Raw genomic sequence first — 23110 nt, 5'->3', positions numbered from 1 at the left:
TCATCATTGTTTCGATAAGTTATCAATTACACACGATTTTTTAACTCGCACTTCTTAACTACAAAGACATGCCGTTCGTCCTGTTTTTCACGCCAAGTCCCTTTTTTTAAATGTTATAATGTAAATCTGCGTTTCTGTAATAGAAAAGAACTACAATCGACCAAAAAAGTTGTAATGTAGTTGGGCAATCTTCACAGTATATAAAAAGTAATGGATGGCGGGAGCATTGTCCATCAATATTTGGTTAAAAATCACCGTAGCTAATATGGTTATTTTATAATTATTTAGATTTCGAACTTATTTGGTCGGGTATATTTTACCCCCTGAAATACTCCCTGGACTAAAATTCCATTGGGGTTACCTACACTAGAGAAAAGACAATTATAAACAACAACGCAAGTAAATCATATTTTTAATATCATGTATTTATAAAATAATCTATTTTACATTTACAATACAGAATTGATATCAAGTATCTTATATACACTAAACAGCGTTGGAAAAAGCAATGACAAATACAAGAATGATGATTCGTCAGGGAATCCTTCAAATCCTTCGTTTAGAAAAAAATCAATTGCTTAAATATTTGGGGAGAATAAAACATGTTTTAGGTCATTGTCATTTTTGACAAAAAAGTTGTCCAAAATTTCGAAAATGTACGAAAATGGGGTTCATACACGACGAAACATTGTGGTCAGTTTCTTAGGCATTATAAAAATACATACCACAGATCTGACCATAAAATTTTTCACAATAAAATACCCAAATATTTCAAGTAAATTTACTAATTCAAATTCCCACTGAATATTTTCTAAATTAATTTGCCAGTGTAAAATTAAGAAATAATTGTTATTCACAATCAAATAGTAAATTGTATCAAAAGTTTTGAAATATGGAATTAAGCCAAAATTCATCAGTTCATTTAATTAAATGAACAAAAGAAAAAATTCTGACCTCTTTGGCTTAAATATGTCAAAATGATGGATTTTGAGCCCAAATGATAAAAAACTATGTGCACATTTAGTACTAAATCATACCTGCAAAGATTAACAATATCTACATAGAAATAATGTATTACACACAGTGCAAAGTAAAATAATATACATTTAGAAATATACAGAATTTACAAATAACATAACACAAATGTGTAACCTATGGTTTCATGTAAGAAATTAGAAATTTTCTTTTTGTTTCATTCATTTCTATCCAGGTCATTTTTACATTATGTAATTTATTGGCCCATCTTTTGAATAAAGCATTTCTCTTGTCAGTTGACTTGGGAACATTTGTAACCCCTGTTTTGCATTTGCTACCTTCTTTCTTTCCTTTTAACCATATTGATAATAATTCCCCCCTTACCTTTGCCCATTTTTCTGAACCCTTTATCTTCCACTGGTTTTCTCACAAATAATAATAATAATAACAAACTTTCTGACCTAGAAAATCTATCTTTTAAACGTACAAACATTTTTTCATGTAATTCAATTTCTTATCATTTTAAGGCTGAGAATCTGTCTTTAAGGCTACGTTCTCTCCTTCTTTTTCACTGGTCTTTTACTGTGGTGCTTGTTAATAATTTCCATAATTCTTGGTTTGTGATCGAGAATTCTTAACATGGAGCTCTTCGCTTCTTCCAGCTGGTCCATAAATAACTGACTTCTCTGTTTATTAGCCTATAAAAAACAAAACAAAACAAATAAATTTATGGATACTTTAATCTATATTAAGTCTTAATATTTGAATATCAATTATGAATCAAATTTTGCCTGTAGTTGAAATCTAAAGAAATTGGAAAATCCATAAAAAACTAAGATTTCCACTAGTCTGATAAAACTAGTAACTCTGAACATTTTAATCATTTTACTAGTACAATGCCAAACCTACAAGTCAATAGCCTTGGAACAGTGGCTTAAGGCTCATCCCAAATGGAACTTTTGTCCTATGTAGACCGATCCAACTCTGCAGGGACTCTTGCTGAATGCAATCAAATTACCAGATTAACACGCTTCCCCTTGTTTCCACCATACTTGTATAACCACCTGCTTTTCTGTATTCTACTCTATGTCAAGAAGCTGAGAGTTAATCTGATTCCATTCATCAAGAGTCCCTGCGGAGTTTTATCGTCCTTTGTAGATCGAATGAACCCCTACATTGCAGATGGTGTAATGTGATAGAGAGCCCCCATGACAGAAAGTCCACATTCCATTCATATGTATAAGTAAGCCTTGCCCTAAATTTTAACCCACTTAAGTCAAGCTAACCCTAACAATTTTAACCAAATGGAGGGCGGACTATCTGTAACGCGGACCCTAAGTTTCGTTACACTGGACATAACATGTACCTGAGATTGTTCTTTGATTTTATGCACCTCCTCCTCCGTGAATGGGATATCTGGTTTGGCGGTGGCCGTCTTCTGGAGCCTGGCTATCCTGCTGTGGACCACCTTCTCCAGGTCCATCTGTGGAGATGGGATACAAAAGGGGGTCAAATGATAGATAGAAGAACTAGACAGCAAGGGTGGCATATGTACAGACATTAATAATAATAATAATAATAATAATAATAATAATAATAATAATAATAGCAGAATGACACTTATGCCATAAGGATGACTGTGAAAAGAGAAAAATAAATTGCCAACTAAAATTTAACTGTTTTCAGTCAATAAAGTTCTGGGACAGTTACTTTGCTTAGCTACAGAACTCATTAAATGAATAAGTGCATTTATAAATGAATGCAGAACATTTTAATGAATAAAATATATGACAATAAATACCATTTCTTCTAGCTGTGCTGCCAGATGATAGAGTTTCCACCCGTTGGCTTTTTGTATCACACTTTTCTGGTTGGACAGCTCATTGACTGTGGGACGCCTCTCGTCTGAAACATTTGTAACAAGTTGAAAGAAATGGCTTGCAAGAAGAAAAACAATTTTTTTAATGTTTGGTCTCAAGAGAAAATTTGTGACAAAACAAACTGACACACATATGGTTGACATGGAAATTTGCTAGTGTTTTAAAGTCAATCCTTTTTTCCTTTCTGAAACGTTTTAATGAAAGATATTCTGAATTCTTGAAATCATGTTTTATATCCACTTATTAAATTATTATGGTAACCTTAGTTTACAAACAAACAACTTTTATGAAAAATGTTTTTCCCCTTTTCTGAAGCTGTTTAAAAGAAAGAAGTATTCTGAATTTTTTGTTTATATTTTGTTTTACTTATTTATTTATTTATTTTCTAGCTAAATCTACTACTACTGAAATCCATACCTTTAGGTTTGACATCAGAGGCTCTTAGAAAATGATTATTCCTGGCCTTCCATGTACAATGGTAAGAATTCATTAAAGTCACAGTGTTCCTCTTCCTCATGGCGACCCACCTCACACCCTCTTCATCAGTGTATTCTGAAAAACAAAATGTTTTTCATTACTTTATTTATTCTCTTTCACTCTCAGGACATATTTCATGGTCATGTCTGTTTCGGCTCTTAAGGTACAGAAGCAGACACTGAAAAATTTTAAAGATATCCAAATACATTACTACTTCAACAATATTCCAATCAATCTGTAATAAGTTTCATTTTGGTATTCTTTTTTCACTAATTACATCACTTTTTTTTTTGGAATATCTAAGAACATTTTAGTTTTCAAAATGTATGCAAGGTTGTTGTTTTTGCTCATCAACTTTGTTTTGTATATTCTTATTGTAATATTATTTATTAATTTTACATTGGACATGGTGATGAGGGAATGTAGAAAGAAGTAATGTGAAGAAATAAAATTTAATAAAAAAAACTTTTTATCTATTAATTTATTAATAAATCAAACACAAGACCTATATTAACCCAGCAAGAACACCAGAGAATTCTCACCTTTTGGCATTGGAGGCTTTATCTCTGTTTCTCTCTCTTCTTTCACCGGGGGCTTGGTCTCCGTTTCATCTTCTGTTGATGAATCTTTCAGTTCTTCATTGATATTACTAAAATGCACAAATAAAGAGTTTCAATGTCTTGTATGCAACTTTTTCTCAAAAATAAAAATAAATAAATGAAAATATAAAAGTCACGATTTATCAAAATCCAGAACCATAATGATATCCCCCCCCCCCCCCAACTCACTCATTTTTCCATCATCAAAGGTTCAATTTTATTATAATTTTTACCAACAGGTAAAGATCAGTTACTTCTCCAGAAACATCATTGAAACTCAGAGAACACAATACACCTATTGGAAATCTTTGCTAGATCCTTAGATAAAGTTTCTCACTTACAGGAGTTGTTTTCTGGGCTTCTTTCTTGGGGAAGCTTCCATGTTATTTTGTAAAACACTGGCCACTGTTTGAGGCACTGAGAGCAGCCCTGTAACAGATTTCAAGAAACAAGACTATTAAATTTCTTTTCAAAAACTGAAACCAAGATCACTTGTAAATAACAAAGAGGAAAAACTTGCAACAAAGGCAAAATATCAGAAGAAAAATAATTAAAAGAAATCCTTAGGAATTTCGCTACAAATTTATAGTTTTGGGAAATGCTGATGGACATATAGTGTTCATCCGAATCATTTGTGTGCAACAAGGAACAAATTCCCATGTGAGTAATTATGGCAAATTTCAAATACCATTATCACGAGATCATCATTAATATGTGGGAACTAAAAATACTTCATATGAGCCCAACCAATTTTGAGAAATATTAAAAGATTTCTATCTTCCACCACTCCTGCTTGTATCACAACTAATTTACTCACCATTTTCAATAGGAGCTCCTTCCAAGGGTTCTGTTTTAATCTTCATCTCCGTGGCCTGGGCAGGGCTGTTGTTCTCTGTGGAGGGGGCAGTATCTGTGGAACTTTGACTAGCTGTATCACTGAAAGATTGAACATTTCATTATAGCGATGAAGTAAGAAGAATGACTACTTTCGGTAGGGGAAGCAGCTTAGACATACTTTTTCAAATACGTGGTGAAGACATTCTCTGCACATAGAAGTTGAGTAAATTTAGACTTATCATAATAAGCAACTGGAAAGGCCACTATGTTCTTTCTTATTTCAGTGAAAATTTGGTAAAATTTTACCACAAAGAGACAAACTTTCAAATGCTGTCACAGTTCACATAACAACAAAAGCTTTCTATGAGGCCATGGTTGATACTACCCTAGACAACCTAAGATGCAAGCTTCAGTTAAAGACACAAAATACAGCCTAAAACTGTTTCTTAACTTAACAAATTGCATTTAAAGATGAAGAAGACATCCAAAAATCAACATGTGTTTAACAAAATACATTAAGCCCCAAACATCCACTTACTTCTGTGCTTTACAAGGTGAGCTGGTAGCAGATCTGGGGAGAGAGGCGGACTGTGGACTTCCTGCGCTGGCCTCCAGGGGGCCTGTCAGGTTTTTACGCACCAAGATGGTCCTGGAAGGACATTTTGTAATATATTGAAAAACAATTCAGATCGCTGTTACTGGAACATTTTTTTGATATTCTTTCTTCTTTTTTTAATGCACAGCAAATTTGTTGAGTGATTACACACACCAAAGCACCTGCCACATATTTCCTACCCAAATATATGTCAGGGAAGTGGAAATGAAAAATATTTTTACCCAAATTACCAAGTTGACAATCACCATTCTTCTTTACTAATACCATTTTTTGGGGTATGCTGACTGGGTCACACCCCAACCGACTGCACAACATGAAATTCTGAATTCTCAGACAAGATGGTGTCCCTAAGCAATCTGGTGGTGTCAGTTAGACCATTACCAGTCCAGGTTTAAAACAAAGGTCTTTAAACAGCAAATCTTTGGTTGACTTACCCATCATTGGTTCGTTTTCTCAGAATGCTGGGTCGCGGCGAAGCACTGGGGTTGTTAGGGTTATTGCTGCCCCCTGGTGACGGCTGAGGGGTGCTGGAATTCCGCTGTAACGCCTGGACACCAGATGTCGCCGGGGGAGCATCTGAGGTGTTGGTGTTGACTAGAAAATAAAGACAATTAAGTTACAGATAGGTTTCAGATCATCTTAACTGAACTACTATTCGGACTGGTTAATTATCTATAAACATAACCTTTTGGCTTTATTAGCAAGGGAGTAAAAAGAAATAGCAGATTAACAATAAGAACAGATTCAACATTTTGTATTTTTATGCAGACTACTATGACATCTCCATTGTATGTAAAATAAGCTAGGTAAACATATACCATTAATACCTTCAACCCAACTCTTACCTTCTGAAGGAATAGCAGTATACTGCTGTGTGTGTACACTAGGGGGGTGCCTACTGGGGTCCACGGTCACCACCATCCCCGTGGGGGCCCCCCTCAGCCCCTGGGTCCCAGTGACTGACACCCCGTGAGCCGCTGCTGCTGCTGCCCCCTGTAGGGTGGCTGCGAGGTTGGGCGTCTGGCTGGGGTCTGGAATGAACACATCACGCAGACATGACTTTTGAGTTGTAAGAAAAATAAGTAAGGAGAAATGGTTTATGACTAGGAGTCTGGAAGTGTTTCGGGATGAAAAACTGCCAAAGTAAAAAAAAAAATTAATTTTCAATTTCCAATTTTAAAAAATCACAAACACTTGGTAAGTATTTGTTGAAAATAAACTCAAATGTGGTTGACAGAAACCTTCCTCCTTCCACATCTCTAGTGGTTCACTAATAACAAACCTGCACCAGCAAGTTGAGGCAATTTTAGCTCTAGACAGGTCTTGGTACAAATATAATCAATGCTTAATTTGTGAATGTTACATAAGAGACATGACTTGTGTGATCTTGCAACTATATCACTTTTTATAAACCATCCACTCAAGAAATATCACAAAGTATGACATTTCTAGGTAAACAACTCTCTCTCTCTCTCTCTCTCTCTCTCTCTCTCTCTCTCTCTCTCTCTCTCTCTCTCTCTCCATTTAATAATAATTACAGCAAATAATAACTATGACAAGTGTTTAATCATCCCTTTGAATCCAGAAAACCACTCACATAGACTTGGCCTTAATGAGGGTCCTGTTGATATGGGTGTAAAGCCCTGTGCTGGGCTGGGGTAATACATGAACTGAGGGGGGTGGTACCCCAGCTGCAGGGGACTATACAGGTCATAGGGGCCCGGGGGTGCCACATGGGGGAGCTGGCTGCGGGAGCTGAAATGCATAGAAAGATATGGTCATTTTCACAGGTACAGTCCTATCCTTTTAGTTTGACAAATACAGCTGTCTGACTACTTATAAAGAAGTAGAGAGCTTTTGGATAACTTAATAAAATCTTTTAATTTTGCAAATACTATATGCTTCATAAAATTATTCAATATCTTCTTTTGAATTATTTTCTTTGATACTGACTGAAATCAAAATGAACACTGCATCATTAGAAAATAATTTTTTGGCCCCCGAGTGTCCAAGTTAAGCAGAGTCTGCCACATATATCACAAATAAATAAATAAATAAATAAATAAATAAATAAATAAAAACACACCTGTCTTGCTGTCTACTATCTGTGAGTGACACACTATTCTGTAGACTAATGCCAGTGCTGACTGTGTTAGGAGATCCTCTGTGCGCGTGGGGTATAAATAAACTGCCGCCCGACAGCTGAGCAGTGTTATCCGACCTGACCTCTGTTTGGTGACCTAGTGTGGGCGGCACGGCCTGGCGCTGTGGATTTACGCGGGCTAAAATAGATGTAAAACAGAATATGCGCAAAATATGGTGGTCACTTTGGCTATTGATGTTTTTGGCTCCCAAAAAGTTGGAAATCTGCCAACAGTTGAATCAACAATGGCAGAAACAGAACAACTTTGGTGGTGGTTATGGACTATTGTATATAAAATGAACAGGTTCTCACCTATTGGTATTGTAGAAGCTGATGTTGTGGATGTGGTTGTTGTGGCAGCCAGAGAACTGGTGTGACTGTGGATTGACACTTGGAGAGGTGCTAGAAAATAGAAAAAATGTCTGAACTGTTTTTCCCCATATTTTTTATTGAACCTTATTACACAATTCAGTCTTCACTCATTTCAACACATTATCTGACAGTTCAGGCATTTACCTAAAATCTCTCAATATGTACAATGCACACAAAATAAAGAGATAATATAGCTTCAGCATCTATAATAAGCACCATATTTCAGTCAAACAGTTAATAAGTACAAACCATATCAATGACATGAAAAATTAAAAAACATTGTGAGCTCAGGTGGCGTGACTGTGAACCCAGGTATAGGTGGCACCACTGTACACAATACTTACCAGATTTGGTCACAGTGGTCACCATGGACGCTGGCTGCATCATGGGTGCCACAGTCGCCTGGGACAGCACCACTTTATGAGTGGTGTGCGGGTGCACCATGGCCTGGGACAGGTGCACCGGTTTGTTGTGTTTGGTTGGATGCGCAGCCGCCGCTGCTGCAGCCGACATGTCCACTGCCTGTAGTCTGGCGTTGGGCTGCTGGATGGTGATCTGCACTGTGGTGGTGGTGGTGCTGGTGGTGCTGTGGGGGGTGAAATGAGCTGGTCTGGAGAAATAGGTAAAAGATTTTTGTTTTAGAAACTTGCTGAAAACTGATACCATTTAATAGATTTCATCAATCTGGAGAAATGTGAAAATTAGTTGAGATTTCTGTTTTAGGAACTTGCTGAGACCTTATACCATTCAACAGATATCATTTACCTTGAGAAATAGTACAATAAGTTGAGATTTTTGTTTTAGAAAAAGTGGGTGGACCTTATACAATTTAACAGATATCACAACCTGATATCATAGCCTGAAATAAGGAAACATTCCCAACATGATTAACAGAGCACCTGCACCCTTCAAAACTCACCTGCTACCCGTGTCACCAGCAGACACCACAGGTGACGCCGCCCTGGTGGTGGTGGTTGGCGGTGTCCCAGGCCTCACCGGAGTCACCAGTGGTGCATTCATCCTGGCTGCCAGGAGCTGGTTCTGTCCCATGATGCCTGGCGGTGGATTGGGTCGCAGGATGGGCGTGGCCACTGCTCCTGTCTTTGTTGGTGCTGAGAGTGCAGAGGCCGCAGCTGTGCCTGGCAAACAAGATGGAAAATGCATGTGAAGATGGGATGTCCTGCCTTGCAGGCATAAACCAGAAGGCAAACAAATTTTTCCTTGGAGGGATTAATGCTATCTCTCACATTATACATGAGATTCAACTGTAACACTACTACATTTTATAGTTACTTACTACTCTTACTTCATACTTCAAAGCAAATAGTAAATCTGTCATGTTCCCAAAAAAATAATAAAAAAGTTAATAATAATAATAATTTACTAAAAAAAAAAAAAATTATACCCACCTCTTGGTACATGGGACCCAAAACCAGCAGATGGCGCCACAGGTTTTCCTGTCTTCACCTGAATCTGACTCTGCTGCCCGGGCATGGCTTGGGCATTAGTCACAGAACTACGAATAATAGACGCCATCTGGATCTGAGGATTCTGGGTAATCTGGGCTGCCACAGGATTCAAATTCCCACTGGCTGTAACCGCCACAGTTGGAGATGCTGTATTCTGATTGGCTATTGCTTGTGACAGCCTGCCCCCCTGGGTCTGTTGTGTTTGTTGCGACAGCTGAGATAACTGAGCGACTTGGCTAGGGGGAAGTTGTGGCGTCTGTGCAGGACTGGCACCCGGTGTGACATTGCGTAGGTTCTGGAGCTGTATAGGGGTTCTGGTGTTCCCAAAGTTTGCGTTCCCTGTCCCAATTGGCTTACCTTCCTGGTTGCCCATAGTACTTGGGCCTGAAAAGGGCACACACCTTTTCAAAAACATGTCAGAGATTGAGTTTATAGGTGAGTAGAAACTCCTTTCTGACAAAAAAAAAAAAAAAAAAAAAAAAAAAAAAAAAAAAAAAACTCACTGATTTTGACTTCAGATAACCCTAACCAAATAAAAAGACAGAAGTCTTTCTTTTTTCTAAATGTATCAGATCACTAGTAAAATATCCCATTACCTCGCACAAGGTTGAGACTGGCTGCTTTCTGCGCTGCTCCAGTTAACAGCAGGTGGTTGGCAGGTTTACTCTGTGGTAAGTGGGAGGTGGTAGGAGCCGGAGCAATGGGGCGGCTAGGAACCGAGTGCTTGATCTGGGCCTGAAATAATTGTATAATATGATTCTTCAATATTAAATTATACTAGTGGTTGTGAAAATTTCTATTTTGTAGGGTTTGATGGGGTGACCTGAAACTGCATGTAAGGTCTGGGCCTGAAATAATGTCATTTGTTCAAACCATGTGAAGCTATCTGTTAGTATGCAGTTTCAGATAGCATAACTTAAAGAAATATCAAAGGGCATGGCTTTATATTTCCCGAAAAAATGTTATTTGAATGGATATTTTCTGTGCTGTTATATAGGTAAGCTATACTTTGTTGTCTTTGGCATCTCATTCATTGGCCTCACAGCAAAATACATATTTTTCAATGCATTTCAAGTTATCTATTATTAGCTGCATGGATTATCCAATATGAAAACACTAAATCATTAAAGATTCTACCACTATTTTATATATTTAAACATGGAAAGGAAGAAGAAATCTGACAAGTTTAAGTTGTAACAAGGGGTTCACGTCTTTTGTTTTGGGTGTGGTTTCAAACTGGTTTAAATTTTAGGTATGAAATATATATAATTCAAACCTAGAGATGGAAAAAGCTTGACACAAAATACTAATACAATACTAAAATCAGCCGGATTATCTATCATAGAATTTTTTTTGCCAAAAAGCAATATCCTGTCTTCTTAGAAAGAGAAATATTTGATTCTGAAAGTTTTTATGCCTCCACAATATTTTTGTTAACCTGGTGGTTGGTCAGAACAGGTGGATTATAGAATTATTTATGGATAATAACAACTGAAAGTTCACATTCACAGCAGATGAATTGATCAGTCACTGAAAAGTCTAAAGTTGATAATTTTCCTTGCAAAAGATGCTGCCAACTTCTGTCAGTAATTGGTGGCTGGGAGAATACATTCAAATTTCAAGTCAACAAAAAGTAACCAAACTTAATGAGCATCAACTGATGCACATATGTAGATAGCCAAACAAGACCATACATATGTATGATTTTAATCCAACGTAAACCTACCAGAAAGCCTGTCTTGTGAATGTCCCCCGCTGCTGTCACCTGTGGGTGTTTTACAAAAGAAACTGTCTGTCCCTGTGACGCCTTGCTGCTGTCTTGTTTACCGTCTTTTGATGAGTGGTCGCCGGGTGGGTAACCATGGTTACTCATGATCAGGCATTACATTGGACTGAAAGATAACATGGTTGAGATTATTAAACTCACCAAAACCCTGAGAAAACAATGACACCATCTCATATCACTTTTTCTCTCTCTCTAACTTACTCTTGCTCTCTGCATTGCACTTAGGCCACACTTTTTTAATTTTATGGATGACATCCTGCGCGCGCACCGATTTTCGTCCGTTCTCCAAAAAAAAAAAAAAAAAAAATCCCCCCCCCCCCAAACCGCTCCCCCCCCCCCCCCCCCCCCCATGCAGCAAGGAAGTTGGTTGTCGCAAACATCGTTATTGAATTTGCAGGAAAATGCAATCGGCAATTCTCGGCTAATTCCGCAAGCTCTTAAGAGATTTTAACAAAAAAACCAAACTTTTTAGAAAAAAACCAGGGACTAACTTTGAATGTAAAAATGGATTCATTAACCATTGGTAAGTATGGGAAAATTGTTGTTTACTCCAGGAAAATTCATTTTTTGGCCGAAACGAAGAGTTATTATTGCTTTAATTTCAAAATACACGACAATTAAAGTCATAAAGAGAACGGGGGCCGTCTTTTTGGATTGGTTTGCCATTGATATTGGACATGGAGATATCACCCTTTTACAATTATACGAAAGGCTGGCCGCGGCCAGCGATCATCGCCCGGAAAATTTCAGTGACATTCTGTCCAAAGCAGCACATACCAGTTTCTTTTTGGAGCGAAAAAAGGGTCGACAAGAGCGTCGTGGTATTTGGTGGACTGAAGGTCGGACAGGCCACCCGATAGTTGGCTGCTAGCGTTTGAGTCGAAGTAGACAAAATGGCATCGACCGAAATTACCTTAGTAGTAGGAAGCATAAGCCCATCTTTGCTTCATTTTTTTAACAATTCTGTGAAGTGTTTACAATGCTTTAATTTTCTGAGAGTACAAATTAAGACACGCTGTTTATTTGATATTTGTTTTATTGGATGCTATACCAACAGAATGCATGAAATAACCTTAAATAGATTTGGTAATATGCAGCATATATATTCATGACTTTTTACCTTTCTACGAAATAGGCCCTATTCACAAAGCTTTAATATTTTGAGAGCATGGATAAAGACATGTTGTTAGTTGTTTCTGTGGTAAATTAGTGTTTCCAGCTGTGTACTGAAAACATAACTTTTCTTAAGCAGTTTTTTTTTTTTTTTGGACTGTTTTTTTTTTTTTTTCGCCCGCTCGCACCGACTTTGGGGTCCCCAGAGGATGTCATCCATAAAAATAAAAAAGTGTGGCCTAAGGAGAAAAAATATCTAAAGGAAAACAAAAGATTAGAAGTCGTGAGAATTTTACAGCAATGTAATCATGTTTCTACTCAACATCCAAATCTGAGTAGAAAATTTACTAAATTATTCTTTCTATAGAAGCACAACCTCTCTCTTTCTCTCTCTCTCTCTCTGTTGGTCCACATACAGAACACAAAACATGGATATTTTCAACCTGCCACGACTGTTTTTGTCTTCCAATACATTTCAAGTAAATAAAGAAATAGCACAGATATGTTTTTTTGATGTTCGATAAAAATTGATACGATGATAAATATTCACTGATTTCTATCCACTTAGTTTTACCCATGGTTTTACTACGGTAAAGTCTTGAAAATTTCGTCGCTTAAAAATTAATTAATATTTTTAATTGTGTAAATTCGACTAATTTTTCAAAATTACCTCTCCCCGACTCCTGGGTATGACGAAATTTTCAAAAATCCGGCCTTTGGGCTTTTATCCTTAGCGGCTGTTATCTTTGACCCTCATATATTGTGGGATATTTATTACTACTACTTCCTTAGTCGTTTCTGGCGGTAAATAATAATCTATTTATTACTGCATCTCGATTATAAGTTATACCATAGAAGTTCTATGGTTATACTTACTGTACCCGGTAAGAAATATACCTCCTGATAGAGGAGAACGACCAAGATAAGCCTAATTGCCTCCTTGCATCAATAACCCTGGACGCGACATACGCACTTGGCAACGTTTGTTGCGGGCAGGGCTTTTCCCAGGATTGAGTGTTAGGCGTCAAATTACCATCTGTAACTTCCTAAAAATTTACAGGGAGTTCAAATAATTGTTCCCGCTGACGATCTTACGCAATTTAAGTTCCTTGAAATAATATGAAAACTGCATTTTATTATTGCTTACTGTTACATCGCGAACGATCTCCCTCTGACGATCTTACGCTAAGTCCTGGCTATATTACGCAAACGATTCTTCGCCGAAGATACATGTATGCCGTAGGCGGGGAAGGGGTTTCAAGATAAAATTTTAATTATATATCATTTTAATTTTTATAATATTCAAAGGGGGAGGGGTATTAAAATAATGATCTCCTGCTGACGATCGTTCGCAAACTTTGTTCCTTGAACTAATATGAAAACTGCATTTTATTATTGCTTACATCGCGAACAATCTCCCGACGATGATATGAAAAATGCCTTTACGTCATGCTAGGATCGCGAACGATCTCCCTCTGATATGATCTTACGCGAACAAAGTCCTGGGGATATTACGCGAACGATTCTCCGCCGAAGATATACCGTGAGCGGGGGAGGAGGGGCTGATTAAAGAAAAAATGAAAATGATTTTTTTTAAATCCAAAGTGTATGTGTTTGGGGGAGGGGGGAGTTAAATAATGATCTCCCACTGACGATCTTCCGCGAACGAAGTTCCCTAAATCCCTTGAACTAATATAAAAATTGCATTTCATTCTTGCTTACATCGCAAACGATCTAACGATGATCATCTTACACGAACGATTCTCCGCCGAAGATATGCCATGAGCGGGGAAGGAGGGGTTTAAGATAAAATGAAAAATATATATTATTTATAAAATTCAAAGGGGAGGGTTAGAATAATGATCTCCCGCTGAATAGCTTTTGCAAATTAAGTTCCTTGAGCTACTTTGAAAATTGCATTTCATTCTTGCTTACATCGCGAACGATCTCCCAATGATGAAATGAAAATTGCCTTTTCGTCTCGCTCGGATCGCGAACGATCTCCCTCTGACGATCTTACGTGAAAGATTCTCCGATGGATATATGCCGTGAGCAGGAGAAGGGGGGGGGGGTTAAAGATAAAATGAAAAATACATGTTATTTATAAAATTCAATTCCGATGAATATATGCCGTGAGCGGGAGAAGGGGGGAGGGGGGTTATAATAATGATCTCCTGTTGACGATCTTTCACGAACGAAGTTCCCTTGGACTAATATGAAAAGTGCAATTTATTTTCGCTTTCACCGCGAACGATCTCCCGGTGAAGATATGAAGATTGCCTGTTCGTCTCTCTGTAATCGCAAACGATCTCCCGCTGATGGTCTTACGCGAACGGAGTCCACTTCAAATATAAAATCTGTTGACGATATTACGCGAAATATTCTCCTCTGAAGATATGAAAATTGACATCTTGCCTCATTCGCATTGCGAACGATCCCCACGACGAGCCAGGTAATCGTTAAATGGTCCCAAATTGAACATGGGCATGAATAGAAGTGAGTACATTTCCCTTCGAGATAATATCTTGCTTTTTTCATGTGTCTTCCTCATTTAGGACAGCCGCCGATAACAATAACGTCGTTACGAATGATAAAGCCGCGACCTGTGACTTCTATTTGCCGGCTTGATAACGCACCTTGAGCCAGGTGTAGAAATTAGACAAAAGGCCGACGTTCCCGCAATTAAGAACGGGAATTCACATCTTAACCACCTATATTGTGAGTAACCGCTCGTAGGGGCGCACCATTGTTCCTATCTCCCATTGAGAGTGTTATCGGCAATGATATCCTGATCGTATCATTGTCTTGAATCAACTGACGCATTACCTTCATGTTTGAGCTGGACAACGACGAACTTTTCAAAAATTATCAAGTACCTCATTTTCAAGGTCGACGAAGTTTTCAAAGGGAAAAAAATTACCTCGGCGGAAAATCGTCTGCCGACGAAGTTTTCAAGAACGACGAAATTTTCAAGACTTTACCGTATTACATATTTGTGGCTAAGTTTTTATGCAGATTCTAACGCTGTTATCTTTCTGGAGTAAGATGGATTTCTACCACCCTTATTTGGTGTTAAACAAAAATTACTGAAAAGAAAAATTGTAATTTGTCTGTCACAAAAAATAGCTAGGTTTAAATTTATTCTGTGTCTATTTCTTTATTCTGTACCACGTGTAGATTGTTGACCTATTTTCAACGCAGGTTCCGGGGCCCAGTGACGTCACGGGAGTATGTATTTTAATGGCCGCAGCTGACGTTCCAGATGCCTAGATCTCAGTTTCTCCTTCACATTTTAATTTATACTTAAACTGAAATACAGACGTTCATCCATTATAGCAGTAGAGTCACTTTCTAGATCGACATCTAAATCGCGCAAAAATTGTAATCGTCTCCCCTCTGTTTAGGCGGTACGGAACACCGTCAACTTCAATCTCCTTTTACTCAAAAACTCCTCGATCAAAAATCATAAATACCTATTTTCTGGTTCTCTGAGATGTTGCCTGCAAGATACTCACCGATCAAAGTCCGAGTGTAACTGGAACCTAGAGAAAATGCGTCCGAAATTTTGCGGTATATCCCTCGTCTAGCACTTTCAAAAACAAGCACTAGGTTACTGCCGAACGCCGATGCTACGCTGCATGGCATTGGCTTAAACCGGTCACATGGGGTTTCTACTTCCGCTTGTGCAGGCCATTTCCGCTGACCTAATTTAGTGATTATTCCTCCGCATGTGACCTATATATGATATGTGCCAGTAAATACCTTTCAGATGACAAGTTTACCAAATCAAGTACAAAAATAATCTAGAATTACCATAATAAAATTCGTCAGAGATACTTTTGGTTATACAACGTTTGTGATACATTTTGAAACCTGACCCCTGATTTTTTGCTAGAGTGGAAGGATATAGTAGCAGTAGAGCAGTTCCTCGGCACTTCCGTGTACAACATGATACTATGATCACGAGAAGCAGATGTGCTATTTTCAGCATAGATTTTTTCGAAAATCGGCCTCATTTTCTCCAAACATGCCACGAATGTGGAAGGGATATTTAGCCGTGGTCGGGGGAATAATTGTGCACTTATCACTCGGAACTACGTACACTTTTGGTGAGTTTATTTTTGTTATGTGAAGGTGAAACTGTCAGTCACTCACTGGTACAGCTGTGAAGGCAGTACAGACTGGAATGAAGGGAAGTTGAATTCAGCAACCAGTCAGTTGAATATAAACACACCGGATACAGTTTATGTCGTTTCACTGGTGTTATTTTGTTTTCAGCAGAAAAAGTAATAAATAAATTTAAAGATGTTTACTTTTTTGTCATGAAATCCCCTGCAGTCACTGGGGTTTGGAATATACAATTTATGATTATGAAAATGAAAACTCCTACATTGCATAAGAAATAAAAGCTGGTGGTGTTTTTCTTTTGCACTCATATTCTCTTTTTTACTTGCTGAACATGCTATTGCCAGAGCAGAAAAACAGAACTTTAGAAAGTCACTACAGTTGGATTTTTTATTAATTTTAATTTATCTATTTGCCTTTGCCATGGTTTTCTGCATATACAGTAGGCACTATTTACATCAGGTATATTTATTTTAGGGCTTTTATCATTTTTAGGTCTGCATTGGGAAAGATTCACAGTGGTGCAGATTATGTTAACATAGAAAATGTGATCTTGGGATATTTTTCAAAAATGTGAAGTCTTAAATTTTAGAAGGTAAAACATGATATTTTTTCAGGAAACTTGACATCTTACCTCACCTCCTACATAAGGGAATTATCCTACCCACATGATTTGAATTATCAGACTGCAGAATGGATCTTTGCAATGGCTGGCATGGGTCAGGGGATGTCCATGTTTCTTGGTGGGGCAATATTTAGGAAATTTGGTGCTAGAGTGGCAGCTTTTCTAGGGTGTGCTCTAATGAGGTAAGCGGGCCCGTTGCGTTAGTACGAAGGTTCATTGGTCCAAAGTTTGTCAGAGGTGCGTGCATATGATTTTTCAGACCAATAACCCTGCAGACTAATGAGGCTTGGGATTATCAAGGCAAGCTTTTATGTTAATTGCTAAGTTATGTTTTATTTTCAATTTTATATCAAATGTCATGTTTTGAAACCTACCTTTGTTTTGAGTTTTAAATCCAATGTTATTAGATTAGTTTAGAAAGTGTGGTTAGTGTTTATTTTTAAAAGCATATAAGATGTTATAATAAAATATGTATTATTTTGTTTCAGTGGTGGAGTTCTTCTTACTTCTGTGACAATCAAACATTCATTTCTATTAACCTTGCTAACATATGGTATCATGTTTGGACTGGGAGTGGGCATGGCATATGCTCCTTGCTTGGCTAATTCCATGAAGGTAAACAATGAGAAATCATGTGTAGACAATCACAGTATTCGACTAATGGGCAAACAATAAATGTTAAATGCCATCAAAAAATATACATTTTATTTGTCATTTTGTGCAGTGGTTTTCTGATCACAAAGGGTTGGTAATTGGTCTGGTATAGAAGTTGTATTTGGGTGGGGGGGAAAAAACCTAGGTTTTCAGCGGAAACCCGGTTTTTCGTGGCGCATTTGCACCCCCACCTTTAATAATTACATATTTCTTTTTAGTTAATTTTAATTGTGTCACTATAATATATTAGCCTTATCGCATAATTAATTTTTAAATTCCATTACAAAACATCCCGGTGACTCCCTTCACCACATAAGTTTTCATGTAATTATTTAACAGAGCAAAAAATGGCCCAATTTCTGTAGTATTATAATATAAATTTTCATCTGGGAATTTATACAAAATGACTTTAAAATAGATTGTCTTATTCCCTGAGGCACAGTTTTGCCTCGATATTCAGTCAGTCCATTACAATACAGTGAATAAAATATAAACAGCAGTCACAAATAATGAATTTCTTTTCAGTGGTTTCCTGATCACAAAGGGTTGGTCAACGGACTGGTGGTGGCAGGGTTTGGAGGAGGAGCATTTATATTCAACCAAGTACAAACAGCCTACATCAACCCTCATAACTTACCAGTAAATAGCGCAAGGTTGGTTTCTGTGGTGGTATTGTACACAGTATTATTTGAAAATATGTGTGACAATTATTTGATGAAAAAAGCAAAACTCATTCAATATTCAATATTGATTTCCAATCATACTTGAATCCAAATACCAAAAAGGGTTAAATTGAAATTATGTTTCACCACCTTCGTCATTTTAATAGAGAAATGTTAAAATAGTTTGGGAAACAACTAATACACAAGCATAAACTAATGAAATTTGATTCAGCAGACAAAATATTGGGTGGTATATAGAAGAAATTTATATTTTAAACTATGGGCAAAATAATTTCTAATCTTTTAAAAATTAGATACAATGAAATGAAAAAAAAGATAAATTGAATGAAATAAAATAAAAAATATATAAACATAAAAGTAGAACATAACACAAATAAAGTAATATAAAAATAATGAGAAAAATCCACAATCAACACTGATAAATACCCTTATACTGACCATATGATTCAACATTTTACTGTTGTATTTCTAGGTATTTTACTGAAAAAAAGCTGCTGGAGCGTGTGCCAAGTTGTTTTTTAGTGCTAGGGGGATCATATGTAGCTATGCAGTTTGTGGGAATCCTCATATTATTTGCTCCCCCTGAGGTGTGTATTAGAATCATAATGTCTTCATTTCCTAAAAAAAGTCTCTCTGTCTTAATATATCCTGTATCCCTGTATCTCATAGTTTTTTAAAAGTTTTCAACTTGTTTGTTGCTGATTTTTGTAATCAATTCTGACATTAAAAATTTGAATTCATTTTAGGCACACTCTCGAAGGGCTTCCATTCAAGAAGATGAAAGTGCTCTGTTACCTGAAGATCGGTCAGATTCTGATGTTGATTACAAAAAGAAAATGTAAGTGACACACATTTATCTACAGGATATTTTCCTACATATATAGTAATGACATGTTAATTATGCCATGTAAGATTATTACATACCCCTAATTTTCAAATATTATTGTTACAATGAAAAGAAAAAAGATTACTCTCCTTGGCAGATGAGTGGTGATTTTTTGACAAATTATTGATTATTTTGTAAAGAATGACAAACTGCTCACAGAGAAGGAGACATTGTTTGGTATTCTACTATTATAAATTATTTCACCATTGTCTTTCTTTTCAATTTAAACACCAACCCTAGGAATCATTGTAATGATCACTTTTACATATTAACCAGTTCAATTTTTAAAATCCATATAGAGTACTTTCAAAGTGTAAATCTGTTGTTCTTGCCTTAAACTCTTTTTCTCTCTGTCAAGTAATTGATATTTAAATGATTATTTTTCCTAAAGATTTTTTACTGTGACGTCATATCCCAGAAACATTAAGCAAGGTATAGGAAGTAATTTTTCCTTTTTTTATTTTTCAGGGCACCAAACATAGCAAGAGATTACTATCCAAAGCAAATGATTAGGTCCAAATATTTCTATATTCTCTGGTTTATTTTTCTTTTAAATGGACAAGCAGTGATATTTTCCTCTAGTTTATACAAGGTAACTTTTTTACTTTAAGTTTATGTTTTTAAAAGCTGGCCATGGAAGCACATACAAATACAAAGGCACTGGTTTGTTTTGGTCAAATTTGGAGAAAAGAAGTGATGAAAAAGCAGTGATTTGGCTTAGCAAATTAAAAAAAAATGCTATTGCTACCTCAGAAATCAATACCATTTTGTAACAGATTATAATATTATTGTGCAAAATCTTTTTTGATTTCACACTAAGTGTTGAGATTTTTCCAATTGGGATGTTTCCAATTACCATGGATACCTTGACCATTCCAGGCATATGGGCAGACCTTCATCAAAGATGACCAGTTCCTGGCAATAGTGGGTGCCTTTGCAGCAGTCTTCAATGCCGGGGGAAGGATTTTCTGGGGGGTTATCGCAGATAAATTTTCTTTCAAGGTAAGTATACTGTAATTACTCGATAACTTCAGTAGAGGGAAAATTGTGAATTTTACAGAAACTGAATTTCTTTAAGTAATAATTTATAAAAATTAGAATGTGCTTTTGTGTGGTAGGAAAAAATTAAAAAGCACTCTATACTTCTGTTCTGTGCAGTACAAGCACTTCAAATGCTGTATAGAAAGGTTTTGGCACTTCATTGCAACTGTCATGACTTAAATATATAATATTTAATTTCTATTAAAAAGTCCATATTTATGCTGGATTAAAGATGTCATAGCTAGCAAAAAAATCTCCAAAGATTCAGATCTTCATGTTTTCCTTCCAGACTGCCATGTTATGTCTATGCACCAGTATGTGTGCCCTGATGATGACCTTCATCATCGCCCCGCTGGGAGGCAAGGTCATGTTTTTCATCTGGGTGTGTCTAATCTTTGGTACCTTCTCTGGAAACTTTTCGCTCTTCCCCACTGCCACTGCCAAGGCATTTGGTGCTAAGCATGTGGCTGTGAATTATGGATTGTTATTCACGTCACAGGTAAAAGAAAATAGTTATTTTAAGCCTAGAGGATTGGTTTGTTTAGTTACTAGATATAATGGGGGAAAAAGAGAGAGATCGGGAAGGCAAGACCTGGAGTAAAACTCACAACTACTTGTACATGTTATGGATTTTGAATCTAAGCACAAGTAAAAAAATAAGTGGTTGCTGGTATGTTTTAATATTTTATTTTACCATATTTATGAAAAAAATGTAAATCTTCACATTTTATGATTTTTGTTCTCAATTGACTATTCATTTCAGGTCATTGCCCCTCCTCTTGGGGCCTTCCTTACCCAGCAGCTGCTACATCTTATAGGCTGGTTTTACATGTTCTGTATCGTAGCCGGGTGCTCTTTTATAAGTAAGTGTCCTTGAAGAACACAGAGTCTGATATTTTCTTTGTTTTTCACTAGCTAAAACCCTGAGCTTTAATTAATACACATATGTAATGTAAAATCATAATTTGTTCTTTAAAACAGAGAGCTTATGTTTTCCTGGCCTAGTACACATATGAGGATAGAATTGTAATAAAAGTAATTCAGTTGTTAATTATTTAAAAATGCGTGAGTTGGCCATGAAGGGTTTGTTCTATTATTCAATTTATAAAGTGTGTGAGTGTGTGTTTGTGTGTGTTCATATTATATATTGACATATACTTTATTCTGCATATTTGAAATACTGCAGTATCTGCAGTGAAATAAAGTTATCAGTTATAAGTGTATGGAAGCATACATTGCACATGTTAAAATTAAAGAAAATTGATATAAAATGTAGTGTTTAAGATAAGTTTTCTTGATAATTCTTTTTTGCAGGTTTAATCCTGACATTAATGTTCAATGTGAAGACACGGGAGGGAAAAGACATCTAGATCTCTGTTCCAGAGGGTGTTATAAAGAATTCCATTATAAAGACAAGAGAGGAAAAAGATATCTAGGTCTCTGTGCAAGAGGGTGTTATAAAGAATTCCATTGATTTTTCACAACTGGATATTTACAATATCCAGCTTATCAAAACATTTCTGTATAAGTTTTCTATGCAGGAAAAAAAATTGAAATTATTATGTTACCTTATAACATATCTCAATGAAGAACTTTCATAGTTTAAAAGAAGGCACAGTTATGACAGTAATGTACTGTAATGGATTTGCACAAAAGGTTTACAAATAATTCCTAGTTATAGGATTACAGTGTTTAAGAGTAAGCAGAAAAGTGGACCACAAATAAAAAGAACCTGCAATCCCCTTGCTCCACTGAAACCTCTCCACTTGTGCAATTTGAATGTTTATTTTGTGGAGTTTTTTCCAATACCAAGTGTAATATACAGATATCTGTGGGTCTGCAAGTGTGTCTTTTCTCTCTTTTTGGGGAAAAGCAGGGTATGAACCCACTTTTCCATATATAAAATAGGCATGGAGGGTGCAGGTGCCTTGTTACCTACACACATTTGCTCTGAGTTGATATATTATATATGCATTGTTATAATATAAATACTGCTGTACATATTTAATATAAAATGCTGTGATTATACTTGTACATATTTATACCAGTACCAACTAAAATCATTAATGGTAGTTGATGCTATGCAATTTAAAAAATATTTTTGACTTTTTCTTAGATCTCTTTTGAATTATATTGATATTTAATATGTTAGTATGACTTGAATTTTTATAATGACTGGAGCAGCATTATGGCTAAAAAAAGGTGCCAAACATGTTAGTTAACACATCGAATTATTACATTTCTTTAGTCTTAGATTTTGTGATTTATGGATTTTCATTGTAAGTTAAATTTTTGTCCCTAGGTGACAGCACTATACAGGACATGCTCACCACCACAGTGGCAAATTCTCTTAGATTGAATACAAGAAATGATATGATAATATCTTTTCCCCCAGACTCTTGTTGCTGGTAAGATTTTTTATTTATTTATTTATTTATTTAATAGAAAGGTTATTTGTCATATTGCTATTCACCAAATTGTTTCTGATCTTTCATGTTTTTAATGGTGCACAATAACCGTCATGTTGTCTCAATTGATTCTGAAAAATATTCCCTTGAATATTTGCACAGCACAAATGTTATATATTGCACTTTATTGATGTCAAAATTGTTAACATCAATGGTATTCACAGAAAATATTTTAAATTGTTTATAGTGAATTAACATACAATAAGTTGTTTATTCCAGTGAAATGTATCTTGTTAAAAGTAAATATGCTACTTTTTTTCTTAGAGAGATGTATGTTTTGCAATGGAACCTTTCATGATTTTTATATACAGACTTTGTATGCAGCTGTTCATGTGCTGATAACTGTCTGCCCATACATTCA

General features: G+C 36.2%; 2 protein-coding genes across 2 annotated transcripts; one reads left to right on the top strand and one right to left on the bottom strand.

The window, feature by feature from the left end:
* Window positions 1-396: 396 nt before the first annotated feature.
* On the bottom strand, window positions 397-15947 carry LOC106155349 (uncharacterized). Its single transcript, XM_086996897.1, has 19 exons — window positions 15783-15947; window positions 11095-11260; window positions 9965-10103; window positions 9309-9752; window positions 8819-9038; window positions 8244-8509; window positions 7840-7929; window positions 7471-7666; window positions 6982-7139; window positions 6230-6415; window positions 5819-5978; window positions 5307-5417; window positions 4749-4867; window positions 4273-4360; window positions 3875-3981; window positions 3273-3407; window positions 2777-2880; window positions 2342-2458; window positions 397-1673 (listed from the first exon to the last, which is right to left on the bottom strand). Exons 2-19 carry the CDS (start codon window positions 11239-11241, stop codon window positions 1524-1526), a joined length of 2937 nt encoding a protein of 978 aa, XP_086853023.1. The 5' UTR covers window positions 11242-11260; window positions 15783-15947; the 3' UTR covers window positions 397-1523.
* A 196-nt stretch (window positions 15948-16143) lies between these two features.
* On the top strand, window positions 16144-23012 carry LOC106155360 (apicoplast pyruvate carrier 1). Its single transcript, XM_013530155.2, has 11 exons — window positions 16144-16376; window positions 17010-17199; window positions 17506-17632; window positions 18197-18324; window positions 18827-18941; window positions 19101-19192; window positions 19709-19832; window positions 20120-20242; window positions 20571-20780; window positions 21045-21144; window positions 21596-23012. The coding sequence occupies exons 1-11, from the start codon at window positions 16241-16243 to the stop codon at window positions 21649-21651; spliced, it is 1401 nt and encodes a 466-aa protein (XP_013385609.2). The 5' UTR covers window positions 16144-16240; the 3' UTR covers window positions 21652-23012.
* Window positions 23013-23110: the final 98 nt, after the last annotated feature.

This window comes from Lingula anatina, chromosome 10, assembly GCF_051362555.1.
Source record: "Lingula anatina isolate TDL-2025a chromosome 10, LinAna3.0, whole genome shotgun sequence".
In the NCBI taxonomy this organism is placed as follows: domain Eukaryota; kingdom Metazoa; phylum Brachiopoda; class Lingulata; order Lingulida; family Lingulidae; genus Lingula; species Lingula anatina.
The sequence above is the reverse complement of the archived record's forward strand: the minus strand, read 5'-3'. Positions and strand labels throughout refer to the sequence as shown.

Coding starts and splice junctions, on each gene's coding strand:
- LOC106155349 (XM_086996897.1), bottom strand. CDS start 11,241: ATGAGTAACCATGGTTACCCACCCGGCGACCACTCATCAAAAGACGGT. Junction 3,408..3,874: donor AAAGCCTCCAATGCCAAAAG/GTGAGAATTCTC, acceptor TTTGTTTTTCAG/AATACACTGATGAAGAGGGT. Junction 2,881..3,272: donor CTCTGATGTCAAACCTAAAG/GTATGGATTTCA, acceptor CAAATGTTTCAG/ACGAGAGGCGTCCCACAGTC.
- LOC106155360 (XM_013530155.2), top strand. CDS start 16,241: ATGTGCTATTTTCAGCATAGATTTTTTCGAAAATCGGCCTCATTTTCT. Junction 16,377..17,009: donor CGGAACTACGTACACTTTTG/GTGAGTTTATTT, acceptor ATATTTTTTCAG/GAAACTTGACATCTTACCTC. Junction 17,200..17,505: donor CTAGGGTGTGCTCTAATGAG/GTAAGCGGGCCC, acceptor ATTTTGTTTCAG/TGGTGGAGTTCTTCTTACTT.